Here is a 15,588-nt window from a genome sequence, read left to right as displayed (position 1 = left end):
TGTTAGTTAAAAACTGATAGATTGACTGGATCTGATTAGACAGTTTATCTTCCCATCCTCGTACCTTGAAGTCCTGTGTTTCTCCTCGGCGCAGTGCAGTGCGGTGCAGGCCAGCTGGGCAGGGTCACTTATTGTCACTGACAAAGGCAGGGCTAGTCACATCCAGAAGTGGACTCCGCCACACCCTCTACCACAGAATTCCTCCTGAAGCCACTCTCAGCCTACAGAGCTGTCAGTGAGGTGGATGAAAAAGACAAGTACATTTCTATCTTGTCCATGGAGTGGAACACACAAGCGTAAAGAAAGACAACGTCCCCTGCAGAGGAATGGCAGTTTCGCGAGGTACCTTGTCAAACTAGACAGCACAGGATCATAGAGACAGAGAGAGAGAAAGAGAGTAACGGGTGGTTAAATCAAACATACCCTCTGTACAGCTGGCATCAGACAGTCAATTAAGGCCAACATTCACCCAAAAACTGTGAAACACGATCCGTGCAGTTGTCCTGCTTGACTGGCCATTATGTGTGGCCTAGAGGCACACCAAAGCCATTCCATTATAGAACAAACAATTAACACACAAAGACAGGGGGAGAAAATAGACACAGACACAAATCTCAGTTGACAAACAATAATATTTATTTATTAAGAGAAAAATGAATTTACATTTTATACCTCCAAAACAGGGAGGACACTGATAAATAAAGCCTCATTATAAAAAGCTTAAATCGATCCAAAAATCCACAAACAATACTTTAAAAGTTAAATTTGTACATGACACATATTTACATAATGGTTGCTTTGCCCTTTTATTTTTTATTTTTACATGAAATTCTGCAAGAAATACAAATTGTACCTTTTTAGTACAAACAACAAATTACTTTAAAAGCACTCGTATACAGTATAACTGTAAAACCCACTCCAACTCCTCACAGATGCTGGCTAATATTCTAGTGCATTTCAATTTGAGCATAATGGTCTCCCCTATCTCTGCATTTGCCACAATGCATCATGTACAACATTTCAGAGCTACTGTAGCACTGCTCAACATCTATACTGTAGACGGCCATGACGGTTGTTGTTGAAGGGATGATTAGCAGATATTCCCAGAAGAATATCAAGTGATAAAGGGTAGGGTCTAAGAACGTTCACACCTGTCAAAAGCGGAATATGTCTATTAAGGCAAGTCAGTAAATGTGAATCAAAATGCCAATGATCCCTCCCTATGCTTTCACTTTTATAAAATCACTAAACAAGGCCATAACACACCATGTTAATGTGGTGATTCACTTTGCATATATATGACCAGGGGGAATTGTTGTGAAATATCAAGATGACAAATCCAACAGAGTAGATAGTAGTGGTGAATTATGAAGATTGCCACAGCGCCATCTGATGGTCAAAACAAGATAAACCAACGCAGACAAGAAGAAGCAGAGCAGTTAGGCTGCATTTACACAGGCAACCTAATTCTGATATTTTTTCCACTAATTTGTAGTTTTACCCATCAGACCGTATATATTTTTTAGAGCTGATCTGATTAGTCAAAAGACCAATTAGTGATAAAAAGATCAGAATCGGGTGTAAACACAGCCTATGTGACTGATGATTAGCACCATATTTCAGTTTTACAGAGTCAGAAGAGGACTTTGCTGTGCTTTCATTTTAAATTCTGCTCATCAGCAGTAAAGAGAAACGACAAAAGTGAAATATTACGCATTATGAACTACTGGTTATATGGATCAAAACCCCAGACTGGACGTGGACGGAAAAATATCAATGAAGAAAATACAGGGACAGGAATTATTCTGGACTATTTGAGAGGCACAAGAGAGCTTATGGTACCACAGGCTACCAATACTAGAGCAGGATGCAGGGAAAATAGGGAAATATGGGGTTTTGTCCAGAGGAAAGGTTTGGTTTGACTAATAGACGAACAGCCTGTCCTGCAGGCAGATATACAGTATCAGTGTAATTCCAATGGGAATGGTTGGTCAGGGCTAGATTAATCTATTCCAATATCAGCATTAAAATATTACCCAAAAATTGTATCAGAATCTTTGTTTCTGTAAATCCATTCTTGTGAGATAGATATCCCTTAATCAGTCTGGATTTCGATTTAGTCTGTGTACATTGAATGATTGTCACTCATTGTAAAGCAGGAAGTCTTGCCACTTGTAACAGAGTGAATATTATCATCACCTTCAAACCCTATGCAAGTATTGCATTGCAGTGATTTACAAATAAAATGGTTCACAAATTCAAACTCAAGTGTGCAGTGGAGGAATAGAAACACCTCTAATGTTTCTTCTACCCATTCAATCAGCTGGAACCGTAACGTCTAAATGTTTCTTCTACCCATTCAATCAGCTGGAACCGTAACGTCTAAATGTTTCTTCTACCCATTCAATCAGCTGGAACCGTAACGTCTAAATGTTTCTTCTACCCATTCAATCAGCTGGAACCGTAACGTCTAAATGTTTCTTCTACCCATTCAATCAGCTGGAACCGTAACGTCTAAATGTTTCTTCTACCCATTCAATCAGCTGGAACCGTAACGTCTAAATGTTTCTTCAATCAGCTGGAACCCATTCAATCAATCTGGAACCGTAATGTCTAAATGTTTCTTCTACCCATTCAATCAGCTGGAACCGTAACGTCTAAATGTTTCTTCTACCCATTCAATCAGCTGGAACCGTAACGTCTAAATGTTTCTTCTACCCATTCAATCAGCTGGAACCGTAATGTCTAAATGTTTCTTCTACCCATTCAATCAGCTGGAACCGTAATGTCTAAATGTTTCTTCTACCCATTCAATCAGCTGGAACCGTAATGTCTAAATGTTTCTTCTACCCATTCAATCAGCTGGAACCGTAACGTCTAACAGGTTATCATCATTATATTCAATTGCAAAGTGGACAATAGCGACAAAAGCAAGTCAGCCACTATGTCTTTGAGTTTCGCTTCCTTACACACTCTTTCTTCAGCTCTTCCTCTTCGTCACTCATCTCTCTCTCTCTTTTCTCTACTTTCTCTCCTCCATTACAAGCTATTCTTTCTCTTTCTTTGGCTGGTCTTGTTTTCCGTTTCTCCCAGACTCATTCATCCTCTTCTTATAACTCAAACTCTGTGGTTAGTCATGTCTTCTCTAACCTTGAGTTGCCTTTCTTTACAACTGATGTAGTGCTGATGGGAGAAATGAGGCTGTAGTTCCTTACAGGCGGGAACAAAGCATTATGGGGCCCAGTGTTAAGCAATACCCTTAGAAGTATGACAATAAACACTATTGCATAAGCTTTACTCACTCAACTGGAATTGTTGAATAGGGTGTACTGTATGCTCTCTTTTGTCATATTGGCTATTAGGGTATACTTACATTTGTGAAATGCAGCATATTCTACAACAGTCACTCCCCTACGACACCTGCTCTGTTAAATCTTCCCTTCACATAGAAAACGAATGTCAGCTACTGTATACTTCATGAATGCTAAATCTTCTTCTAGCCATGGTAAAATTCCTGAAACTGTCCAAATCATATCTGAACACTATCAAACTCCAAAGTAACCAACCCATGCATACCAATCCATGCCACAGCAGACTTGCAGCTTCACCACAGAATCAAACCCAAATTATCTTCATCTAAAAGTTACACCTTGACAATTCAGTGGCAACTAAGCGCAAAGTGTCTGCATGGTTCCGTAATAAGTTCACAGGAAGTGCTCAAGCTGTACATCCTGTCCATGGCCATGGTCGACCCCTCCAGGTCCAGGTCAGTGGGTAGGGTACAGTATGTCAATGGGGTGCATGTCTATCTGGCCACACTACTACATGGTCTGGCAGTCAGTTGATGCAGTGAGTGTGGGGCATTGTGGGATAGTGGATGACAGCGGGATCAGCAGAAGAAGATCTTTCCGTCGCACTGAGGCTCTGTGACCCCAGTGTTCCCGGGATCTGTGGAGAAGAAAGACGGACATAGACTTTAGTTAGACTGTAACAACATCCCTTATACACCGAGTATACCAAACATTAGGAACCTTTCCCCCCTTTCGCCATCAGTACAGCCTCAATTTGTCGGGGCATGGATTCCACAAGGTGTAAAAAGCGTTCCACAGGGATGCTGGCCCATGTTGACTCCAATGCTTTCTACAGTTGTGTCAAGTTGGCTGGATGTCCTTTGGGTGGTGGACCATTCTTGATACACACAGGAAACTGTTGTGAGTGTCAAACACCCAGTAGCATTGCAGCTCTTGACACAAATTGAAGCGCCTGGCACCAACTACCATACCCTGTTCAAAGGCACTTAAATCTTTTGTCTTGCCCATTCACCCTCTGAAAGGCACACTGTCACATACATAATCCATATCTCAATTGTCTCAAGGCTTACAAATCCTTCTTTAACCTTCTTTAATCTCCTCCCCTTCATCTACACTGATTGAAGTGGATTTAACAAGTGAATCAATAAAGGATCATAGTTTTCACCTGGTCAGTCTATGTCATGAAAAGAGCAGGTGTTCTTAATGTTTTGTACACTCAAGTGTATAGCGCGTAGCACAGGTAACTCAACTTTTCCCATGGCTCTCTTTTCCTTACAAAGATGTGTGGTGCTACTGGTACCTAGCTGGTGCTACTGGTACCTGGCTGGTGCTACTGGTACCTGGCTGGTGCTACTGGTAGCTGGCTGGTGCTACTGGTACCTGGCTGGTGCTACTGGTACCTGGCTGGTGCTACTGGTACCTGGCTGGTGCTACTGGTACCTGGCTGGTGCTACTGGTAGCTGGCTGGTGCTACTGGTAGCTGGCTGGTGCTACTGGTACCTGGCTGGTGCTACTGGTAGCTGGCTGGTGCTACTGGTAGCTGGCTGGTGCTACTGGTAGCTGGCTGGTGCTACTGGTACCTGGCTGGTGCTACTGGTAGCTGGCTGGTGCTACTGGTACCTGGCTGGTGCTACTGGTACCTGGCTGGTGCTACTGGTAGCTGGCTGGTGCTACTGGTACCTGGCTGGTGCTACTGTTACCTGGCTGGTGCTACTGGTAGCTGGCTGGTGCTACTGGTACCTGGCTGGTGCTACTGGTACCTGGCTGGTGCTACTGGTACCTGGCTGGTGCTACTGGTAGCTGGCTGGTGCTACTGGTAGCTGGCTGGTGCTACTGGTACCTGGCTGGTGCTACTGGTACCTGGCTGGTGCTACTGGTAGCTGGCTGGTGCTACTGGTACCTGGCTGGTGCTACTGGTAGCTGGCTGGTGCTACTGGTAGCTGGCTGGTGCTACTGGTAGCTGGCTGGTGCTACTGGTACCTGGCTGGTGCTACTGGTACATTGGCTGGTGCTACTGGTAGCTGGCTGGTGCTACTGGTACCTGGCTGGTGCTACTGGTACCTGGCTGTGATTGCTGCCCCTTCCCTTTCTTCTTCTTCTTCTCCTTCTTGTCCTTGGTCTTGGCCAGCTGCATCAGGCGGTTAGGGATTTGGTTCTGGCCCTCTGTGCTGCTCTGGGCCTTGGAGCTGGCGTTGGAGGAAGAGGACGAGGAGGAGAAGGGGTTCAGGTTCTTCCCTTTCCTCTTGGAGCCCATCCTGAGGAAGGGGTCTTTGGTGGCGGGGGAGGAAGACAGCTCTGCCTCCCCTCCTCCAGGCTCTTTATCCAGAGAGGTGGAGCTCTGAAACTTCATGGACTCCTCTGAGGTGGTGGAGGGCGTCCGCTGGGTCCTGTGTGCCTGCTCTGCCTACAGATCAAACCAAACCATACAACAACAAGTAGGCACTTAAGCCTCACAGCAAATTAATGATGGAATCTGACTTTTGAAGGAAGAGATTATGTCTAGGATTCAAGGTTGAGCTAGTTTTAGGATTAGAAGCTCAGGCTTGAGCCCAGGTTATGGTAAGCGGTAGGTAAAGGGTTATTTAAAGGCCATCATTACATGGCCCATGTGTAGTCAGTCCATTGTGGTTACATTTTGTTAAATAATAGTTATTTGATTTCTGTAATGTAAGGTAACAGACAGAGGCCAGTGAGCAGTAGCCCTCTTTGAGAACCGTGTTGGCCGATCCAGCTCACCTCGGCTTTCTTCATCTGCTCCACCATCTCAGCCTCCCGCTGCAGCGTCTCCTTGTCTCTGTCCAGCTTCCTCTGGGCGTCCCTCAGCCTCTCCAGATCCCTCTGATACTCCTCCTTCCTCCTTAGAAGCTCCTTCCTCTCCTCCTCCATCTGCCTACGCCTCTTCACTGTCTCCTCCTCCTGCTCCTTCACCTGCACCTCCCTGTCGCCCAGCCCAGACTCCCTCACCTCCCACTCCCTCTCCCTCCTCCTCCTCTCATCAGCGTGGGCCACCTGCTGCCGCTGCAGGTTGGCCACCTCCTGCCTCTGCTTCTCCAGGCTGCGCTGTTTCTCCTGCTCGATCAGGGAGTTGGGCCGCGAGGAGGAGGAGGACAGGGAGGAGGTGGAGGAGTGGCGCGAGGATGGCCGCTCAGCCAGAGCATGACGCTGGTCCTCGATGAAGGTGTCCTGCTGCACCACCACTGCCTGCAGGAGGACAGTAACAATGGTTATAAACACATGAAGTTGTATTGACATGCATACTAATGTCAGTGTGCTTTTTAACAGCTCTGCGTGATTTATCTAATAAAAGAGGAGCGGAAACGTGAAGAAGCGAGGAGAACATTGTATGAAAGAGAGGAGAAGTGGATATACCTGCAGTGTACTGAGGAGGTCATGGAGGTGTGTGACACTCTGGAGGACCTGCTACATTATAAGACGAGAAGAGCGATCATAAACATGTACCTGTGTATGGTTACACAGTAGGAACATACACACAATAAAATACTTCCTATGAAATAACATAATACAGTACAGCGGCAACTAGAGGCCTTTCTGTGGGAACAGGTAGTGATGCCTCTCTCACGCAGCCAGTCAGTCAGCCAGTCAGTCAGGGATGTACAGTATGCTGGTAGTGTAACATAGCGTTGGAGTCAGACCTACCTCACTGTTCCTCTTGAGCAGTAGCAGTAGGTTGTTGTTGCCCCCCTGTGGAAGAAGACAAGTACAGCTGCAGTTAGTTACTGAGATATTAACAGAGCTGCTGAAGCGAGGGGTCACGTTAATCACCCCCTCAAAGGAAGAGATTGATCCCACCTGCCTGGCGGGGAGGCCTGAGCAGAGGAGATTGTAAGCATTAAAAGCACAGGACTGCTCCCACACATTTCAGCCCAGCCCGGGGGCATCACCTAGCCTAATGGAGCCTTATTAATATGTACCAGCTCAGCTCAGCCAGCCCAGGGCCTCGGGCTGGGATAATGTCTGTCTGTTAATGTCAGTGGTGGTGATGGGGGACCGGACCAGGCCTACTGAGACACATACAAGTTTAAATCCTTCCTGATGGCATTGGTTAGGAAATAATAGTTATAAAGAATAGCCAGGAGTTAATGAACAAGGTGTGTGTGTGTGTGTGTGTGTGTGTCTAAGCTGGTCTTCAAGCATTCCTCTGTTCCTTTCATTAATTTGCTGTGACTCACACACATAGACCTCTGAGTTGTACAGTTACTGTAATTACCTTCTTTAACACACCGTCTGACTCAGTCCTCCGAAGGTCTAATGAGTCATCCCCCTCTTCTTTCTCTCCGTCTGGAATAAAAAGAGACCTTTATCCCACAGCTCAGCTACAGTATGACAGGCAGTCAGGGTACATAGGGAGAGGGAGTAGGAGTGAGTGATGTGACCTTACTTTTGGAGATGTTCATCTGGTGGCTGTCAAAGCCACCGAAGGTCTCAGCACGGCGAGGCAGACACACTGGCCCCACACTGCCCCCTGATGCATCTTGGGTACTGGACACCTGCTGCCCCACAGCCCCGCCCAGACTTCCATTCACCAGCACATGGAGAGTCTCCACTGAAACACACACACACACACACATTACACACATAAGGATAGGACCTGCACATGACATAAAATCATTCACAGTTGTGTGTTGTTTTTTATGACTATTTTCCAGGTCTTGTGACCCTTAACTGGCTACATGTACACACAGCATCCTGTATGATTTCAGTAACGACTACACACACTACTCTAGGTAGCTGAAGAAACCTGGACAGGCCTCCATAAACTGGGTTTCTAAGGGAACCAGGAGAAAATGAGAAAAAATATCAATATCTGGCTCATTACTCAACCTGCAGCGTTAAAGCAATCCATTTGTGTGCTTATGCATTGATTCTATCGCTGTCTACAGAGAGAAAACACTGATATAAATAACTATGACAAGTAACCATATATCACTCTGCCTTGGTCTTTCAGCTGCTACCGGCATTATATTATATTAGGGGTATTTTCGGGTAATTTCCTGATTGTTTCTGATTGGTCCTCTGTGTCGTTAGGGGCAAATCACTGGTTGGCCATGTGTCCAGGTAATTCAATAGGTGACCACTGATTGAATAAAGGGTCATCTGTGTTGTGTTTGGTCTCTGCCAGAGGACTGTCCACTCTGACTCACCTTCCCTCAGGGCATCCTTCATGATGGGCTCTCCCTTGGTGATGTCATCTGGGGTGGCTCTAAACAGCATTTTGGTCCTGATAGACTGGGTTGGTCTGGTCTCCTCTGCTGGTCCCTCACACATGTCCCTGAACACCTTCACCTTCTCCTCCAATAGACTCATGATCTGCTCATCCTTCTTCCTCAGCAGCTCTGAGAGGAACAGAGACACACACTGTGGTTAATACCTGTCATACACAACACTGACAGAGGATATCCATCAGGTTATACAGAATTTGATGAAAAAAAAAACAGAACAGGTTTTTACCTCTAATCTCCCGTGCTTTGGTCTCTAGCAGTCTCTTGTCTTCCTCGGTCTCACTGGGGATTCCCTCATCGTCGTCCTTCTCTCTGTTAACACACACAATCCTCCATCAATCAAACCATTTACACTGCATGTGGAGTATAAAACAAACATGTTCTGTGTATATATTTGTGTATCTGTGGGTACACAATGTGTGTGTTCCCATTGATATAGAATTCCAGATATTTTTTATAATAAACAAATTGCTGTGGTCTGATGGGTTTTCCCCATTCTAGTCATTATATTTCTATGTGTGTTCCTGTCTAACTGACTCACATGGAGTGCATGGCGTCCTGTATGAGCTGCATCCAGGTGTTGCGTTCCTCCTTGGTGCTGGCCAGCACCTCCACCATCTCTGGCTTCTCTATCCCCGCTGTGATCAGGAACAGACCCCTCTCCTCGTTAGCCACCTCACGCACAATCAGCTTCTGCAGGGAGATCACTGTGGACCGCTGATCCTGGGGGACGGGAGAGCGGGGATGGAGGGGAAAGAATATTGACCAGGTTTCTATTGAACGGTGTATAGACCAGATTTCTATTGAAGGATGTATAGACCAGGTTTCTATTGAAGGATGTATAGACCAGGTTTCTATTGAACGGTGTATAGACCAGGTTTCTATTGAAGGATGTATAGACCAGGTTTCTATTGAAGGATGTATAGACCAGGTTTCTATTGAAGGATGTATTGACCAGGTTTCTATTGAAGGATGTATAGACCAGGTTTCTATTGAAGGATGTATAGACCAGGTTTCTATTGAAGGATGTATAGACCAGGTTTCTATTGAAGGATGTATTGACCAGGTTTCTATTGAACGGTGTATAGACCAGATTTCTATTGAAGGATGTATAGACCAGTGGGAGGTTTCTATGGAAGCTACTATAGGGAAATGCAATGTAAAGCCCAAGGAAAGGGGAGCTGAATGAAAACTCCAAACGTAAGTGAATGGTAAAAAACTGCAAGATAAGATTATACAAAGAGTGTAACAAAGCTTATATACTGCTTCATTAAAATGTACATCTAGAATGCCACGGCCTTGCGAGGCACAATATTAATAGAGCTGGATAAACCTTGAAGGACTGGTGTTATAACAGCACAGAAAGCTAAACTTGGTGTAAAGTAACATGAAGTGGGCACGGTTCTCTACAAAGTGTGGTATATATGAAACAGCTGGGAAAAACAAACATAACATACCAGTGAGGCAAAGACATATTTCTGGTCTTTCTCCTGGAGGAACACAAACACGTCAGACAGCAGCATGGCCTGGACATCTGAGGAAAATAACAGAGTCGGGATCAGTGGAGGAGGGAGGGAGGGGCAAGAGAGGGAGAGGGAGGGAGAATGGGGGAGAGGGAGGGGCAAGAGAGGGAGAGGGAGGGAGAATGGGGGAGAGGGAGGGGCAAGAGAGGGAGAGAGAATGGGGGAGAGGGAGAGGCAAGAGAGGGAGAGGGAGGGGCAAGAGAGGGAGAGGGAGGGAGAATGGGGGAGAGGGAGGGGCAAGAGAGGGAGAGGGAGGGGCAAGAGAGGGAGAGGGAGGGGGAATGGAGGAGAGGGAGGGGCAAGAGAGGGAGAGGGAGGGGCAAGAGAGGGAGAGGGAGGGAGAATGGGGGAGAGGGAGGGGCAAGAGAGGGAGAGGGAGGGAGAATGGGGAGAGGGAGGGGCAAGAGAGGGAGAGGGAGGGGCAAGAGAGGGAGAGAGAATGGGGGAGAGGGAGGGGCAAGAGAGGGAGAGGGAGGGGCAAGAGAGGGAGAGGGAGGGAGAATGAGGACAGAAAGAGTGAAAAAAAACTAGAAGGAGAGGGAGAGAGGAGGGAATGAGAAAGAAAGCGAAACCTAGCGAGAGACAGAGAAGGCGAATGATACAGAGATAAACAAGGCTGATCCCCGTACCCTTTAGTCTGCCTGCAGAGTTCTTGAGCTGCAGTGGTCCATCATGCAGCAGCCTCCTGCCTCTCACCAGGTCTTCCCGTGCAAACATCTGGCCGCTCTTCATCCTCTGAATGGACTTGCTGTCCGTGCGGCTGTACACTTCTTTCAACCGTTTCTTCTTGTCGTGTTCATTCACCTTGTTGTCCACCGCATTTAGAATCTCCTTCACCAGTCTCAGAGCCTGGGTTATATCGTCATGGTCTTCCTCATTCTCTGCATCAGGGAAAGAAGACCCGCATGTCACTTCAGCACACACAGATGGAGAGACATCACCACTCTTTCTCACAAAGTAAGTGTACGAGTGCCATTCAAGGAATAGAGAATACCAGGCCTCACCTTTGGTGTGATGCAGTATCCTCTGTAGTAGCACGGGGTACTTGGTTATTCGCTGTGTCACTAATAAGATACACTCTGGAATGCCTAGTCTTCGGACGATTGTGCTGCTCATCTTTTTCTGAAAAACAGACAGATCCAATTGATATATGAATATTCTGTTTCAAACAACTGCAGATTTATGCAATAAAATTACAACAGTGTAGTGGCACCACCTGGTGGATAAAGTTATGTTTTTCATACTGCTTATAATCAATCAAATGTATTTATAAAGCCCTTCTTACATCAGCTGATGTCACAAAGTGCTGTACAGAAACCCAGCCTAAAACCCCAAACAGCAAGCAAGCAAACAGCAAGCAGAAGAAACCTAGAGAGGAACCAGGCTATGAGGGGTGGCCAGTCCTCTTCTGGCTGTGCCGAGTGGAGATCATAACAGAACACGGCCAAGATGATCAAATTTTTATAGATGACCAGCAGGGTCAAATAATAATAATCACAGTGGTTGTAGAGGGTATAACCATGTACAACAAAGAGCAGTTAGTTACCTTGATGAAGGCTTGGAAGCGTTTGTCTTTGGTGTGAAGCTCCTTATAAAAGTTAACCGCCTCGTTGTGGCGACTGCAGAATTTCCCGTAGACTTTCTTCATGCGGTCCGCATTGGGCCCTGAGAACTGAAGACCAGACAACCCATCGAAGATGAACTTACAGGTTAGTCTACTAGTCAACATTTACACAACGATCACTAAACCCCTCATGCCGACAAACAGTCTCCCCCTGCTAACCTGTGAGACAAGGACGTCCCCTATCTTGTGGATGAGGAAGCTCCCGTCATCCCGACCCTCGATTGAAGACTCCCTCTTGCGCTCCAGGAGGTGGGTGAAGAAGTCTGTGTGTAGGTCCAAGAGTTCGTCCAGCATGGGGAACACCCGCTCCACCGTGAGGGCCTCCAGCTGCAACTCCTTCTGCAGGCCCTTACTGTACACCTCAGACATGATCCTCAGCGTCCGTACGTGGTGCATCTCTGTCTGGACCAGCTCTGCAGAGAGACAGGAAGGGAAGGGTAGGACGGAGAAGTAGAGAGTGGGTTATAGTGCAAAATCCCATTTAACAACACCCTCACATTGTGTTTAACCCCAGGGTGAAAGTAAGCTGGTAAGGTCCGGTACAGAGTACCGTCAAAATAACTAGTGGGGATACGCCGTACCGGTTAAACATGGCCCTATCACAATAATTAAACAAAGATGCAAATAAAACTGTCAGCTATTACACTTTTATTTATCATTACCACATGTCAGTTGCATGAAAAAAATGTGCGAATGTGTAATACGCTCCGAAATGCGGTGTGGTTCGAAGACAAAGATGGAGATGCACGCGCGAATGTGTAATACGCTCCGAAATGCGGTGTGGTTCGACGACAAAGATGGAGATGCACGCGCGAATGTGTAATACGCTCCGAAATGCGGTGTGGTTCGACGACAAAGCTGGAGATGCACGCGCGAATGTGTAATAGGCTCCGAAATGCGGTGTGGTTCGACGACAAAGCTGGAGATGCATGCGCGAATGTGTAGTACGCTCCGAAATGCGGTGTGGTTCGACGACAAAGATGGAGATGCACGCGGGAATGTGTAATACGCTCCGAAATGCGGTGTGGTTCGACGACAAAGATGGAGATGCACCTGGACAGCAGTGGACCCATCCAGTCAGGTTAAGTCTAATGAATGACCATCACTGAATGTCATTCATTACATGTTGGGGCGTTTTGTAAAGCCTGTCGCATGCTTTCCAGTCCAAACAGTGCATTTATTATGAAAACATTTGTGTCGTTTTTGCAGTGGTGTAAAGTACCTAAGTAAAAATACTTTAACGTACTATTTAAGTCATTTTTTGGGGTATCTGTACTTTACTAGTAATATTTTTGACAACTTTTACTTTTACTCCACTACATTCCTAAAGAATATAATGTACATTTTATTCCATACATTTTCCCTGACACCCAAAAATACTCGTTAGATTTTCAATGCTTATTAGCAGGACAGGAAAATGATCTAATGCACGCGCATATCAAGAGAACATCCCTGGTCATCCCTACTGCCTCTGATATGGCAGACTCACTAAACACAAATGCTTTGTTCGTAAATGATGTATGAGTGTTGAACTGTGGCTATCCTCTGGCTGGCCGTTCAAAAAAAGAGAAGAAAATTGTATCGTCTGGTTTGCTTAATATAAGGAATTTTTTGTGATTTATACTTTTACTTTTGATACATAAGTACATTTAAAACCAAATACTTTTATACTTTCACTCAAGTAGTATTTTACTGGGTGACTTTCACCTTTACTTGAGTCATTTTCTATTAAGGTATCTTTACTTTTATTCAAGAATGAAAATTGGGTACTTTTTCCACTACTGCGTTTTTGTTGGTTTTGGTGTTCAGCAGGTTTTTTTCAGCTGTTCGAACGCCATTTGTTTTCTTGAGGCAAGTCGAAATCCGGTAGACGAAGTCTACGCCCCTTCGTTGGTGAATGTTCAACAGTAATACTCTTAGTAGGAGTGGGAACTATGAACGGGATTCTTCAATTAAGTGTTTGTTGTCATTCAACAAGAGACGACTAGTTTTCATGCACATTTTTTCACATGAGAAATAATGCTCCGAACATCTTAGTTTGATGTAAAATTAAGCGACTAAGACCTCCTCGGCAAGAACAAGAACAAAGTGAACCTTGTATGCGGGCGCCTAAACAGATGTCTCTTTCCACTCATCAAATGGCGGGTGCACAGTGCAGTGTACGGATGTAGGAATGATTTTCGAGTAGACAGGCTTACAGGAGCCTATTGAAGTGATTGTTTGACAATCAGATGAGAACATGACGACTGGTTGTGTTTATTCCACATTAAAAGGTAATACATTTTAAAAGTAAAAAGGACAAATCTTTACTATTAGTCCCACAGATATCCTATTAAATTAATAAATTAATTGTTTGACTGAAACAAAGGATGGGAACATATGAAGGGATGAGTGGGATTGGGAGAGTTGCCCTCCTACCATAGATGACGTCCTGTCTCTTCACCACCTCCTTCTTGAGCCCCTTCACATACTTCTTGTCCACAGTGAAGGTCCAGGAGTCTGCCTCAAGATCCTTAGACTCTGCCTCAAACTCTCCCATCAGCTGGCTGTCCATCATCTCAGTCCCTAGGACAACACACATAAAACACACATGAACAGTTCGTTTGGACGGGGCAGGAGTGGCAAAACAGTATGTACTGTAAGCATACATATGCTCTCCTACACTCACATATGCTGTAAATTGGACCAATACAAAGTCATGCAAAACAACAGCTGAAAACAGAGGAAATCCGAACATGTCACATTTGCTCACTCCTTTGAACCGATCCCCACAAAGAGAGTACAGCAAATACAGGCTCTGTCACAGTGATAACTCTCCAGCTCACTACCTTACCTTCATCAGTGAGAGACTCAGTGGACTCATTGACCTTGGAGGTCTTGTGCAGTGAGTCTGTGGACTGGGACAGGTACTTCAGGCCCTTCAGTGGCATCTCATCCATCAATGGCCTGCATGGACAGACAGACAGACAGGGTGGAAGAGAGAAACAGAGTTAGTGAAGGATGGACTGTTACTGTGATAACATAAGTTGTGTATACACTCTGGTTGTACAATGCATTTGACACAACACTTGTGAGTACACAGTATTTTTGATGTGTGTCAGCATGCAAATGTACACTGTTTGTACAACCCGAGTATGTAAGGGGCGATAGTGAGTTGGTTGGTGATTGAGTGGCGTTGTGTCTCACCCTGCGATGTTGCTGATGGAGATGCTCTTGGACAGGTTGCTTTTGTTAAAGGGGAGGATGCTGTGATTCCTGCGAGGCACCACCGCTGCCACCGTAATCATGGCCTGGTCATCAGGGGACAAGATGGCAGACCACGGACGCTCCCGAGACGATGTCGATGATGTAGCTGATCACACAAATACAGTTAGCATGTAAAGTAGTACAGCTCATTAGGATATCAGGAATTCTACATGCACAAAGTCAAATAAATACTGTACGTAAAAACATATACAGTACTTGGGATTTTGGGGGGGGGAATATTAACAATGCATAGATTGAGACAGACAAGGTTGAAGTCGGAAGTTTACATACACTTAGGTTGGAGTCATTACAACACGTTTTTCAACCACTCCAGAAAATTAGTTTTGGCAAGTCGGTTAGGACATCTACTTTGTGCTTGACATAATATATTTTTCCAACAATTGTTTACAGACAGATTATTTCACTTATAATCACAATTCCAGTGGGTCAGAAGCTTACATACACTATGTTGACTGTGCATTTAAACAACTTGGAAAATTCCAGAAAATTATGTCATGGCTTTAGAAGCTTCTATTAGGCTAATTGACATCATTTGAGTCAATTGGAGGTGTACCTGTGGATGTATTTCAAGGCCTACCTTCAAACTCAGTGCCTCTTTGCTTGACATCATGGGAAAATCAAAA

The 15,588-nt window shown here is 45.3% G+C and overlaps 1 protein-coding gene across 8 annotated transcripts in view; it reads right to left on the bottom strand.

Moving 5' to 3' along the window:
• Window positions 1-2,602: 2,602 nt before the first annotated feature.
• The window catches only part of LOC115109277 (A-kinase anchor protein 13), a 172,187-nt gene continuing 159,201 nt past the window's right edge, over window positions 2,603-15,588 (bottom strand). For 6 of the 8 annotated variants that reach the window (XM_065009693.1, XM_065009696.1, XM_065009694.1 and 3 more), the window contains 18 exons: window positions 14,885-15,050; window positions 14,532-14,644; window positions 14,117-14,263; window positions 11,858-12,111; window positions 11,621-11,746; window positions 11,079-11,196; window positions 10,704-10,955; window positions 10,009-10,085; window positions 9,093-9,274; window positions 8,781-8,863; window positions 8,474-8,665; window positions 7,711-7,875; window positions 7,540-7,610; window positions 6,969-7,013; window positions 6,681-6,731; window positions 6,048-6,512; window positions 5,353-5,715; window positions 2,603-3,948 (listed from right to left, as the gene is read on the bottom strand). In XM_065009693.1, coding sequence (XP_064865765.1) covers window positions 3,838-3,948; window positions 5,353-5,715; window positions 6,048-6,512; window positions 6,681-6,731; window positions 6,969-7,013; window positions 7,540-7,610; window positions 7,711-7,875; window positions 8,474-8,665; window positions 8,781-8,863; window positions 9,093-9,274; window positions 10,009-10,085; window positions 10,704-10,955; window positions 11,079-11,196; window positions 11,621-11,746; window positions 11,858-12,111; window positions 14,117-14,263; window positions 14,532-14,644; window positions 14,885-15,050 — 2,981 coding nt within the window. In that variant the 3' untranslated portion in view covers window positions 2,603-3,837. The remainder of the gene's footprint in view (window positions 3,949-5,352; window positions 5,716-6,047; window positions 6,513-6,680; window positions 6,732-6,968; window positions 7,014-7,539; window positions 7,611-7,710; window positions 7,876-8,473; window positions 8,666-8,780; window positions 8,864-9,092; window positions 9,275-10,008; window positions 10,086-10,703; window positions 10,956-11,078; window positions 11,197-11,620; window positions 11,747-11,857; window positions 12,112-14,116; window positions 14,264-14,531; window positions 14,645-14,884; window positions 15,051-15,588) is intronic. The other 2 variants (XM_065009699.1, XM_065009695.1) reach the window with 2 other exon arrangements.

The sequence above is a fragment of the Oncorhynchus nerka genome, linkage group LG25 (assembly GCF_034236695.1).
Source record: "Oncorhynchus nerka isolate Pitt River linkage group LG25, Oner_Uvic_2.0, whole genome shotgun sequence".
In the NCBI taxonomy this organism is placed as follows: domain Eukaryota; kingdom Metazoa; phylum Chordata; class Actinopteri; order Salmoniformes; family Salmonidae; genus Oncorhynchus; species Oncorhynchus nerka.
Note: the sequence above shows the minus strand (reverse complement) of the source record. Positions and strands in the feature narration are given on the sequence as shown.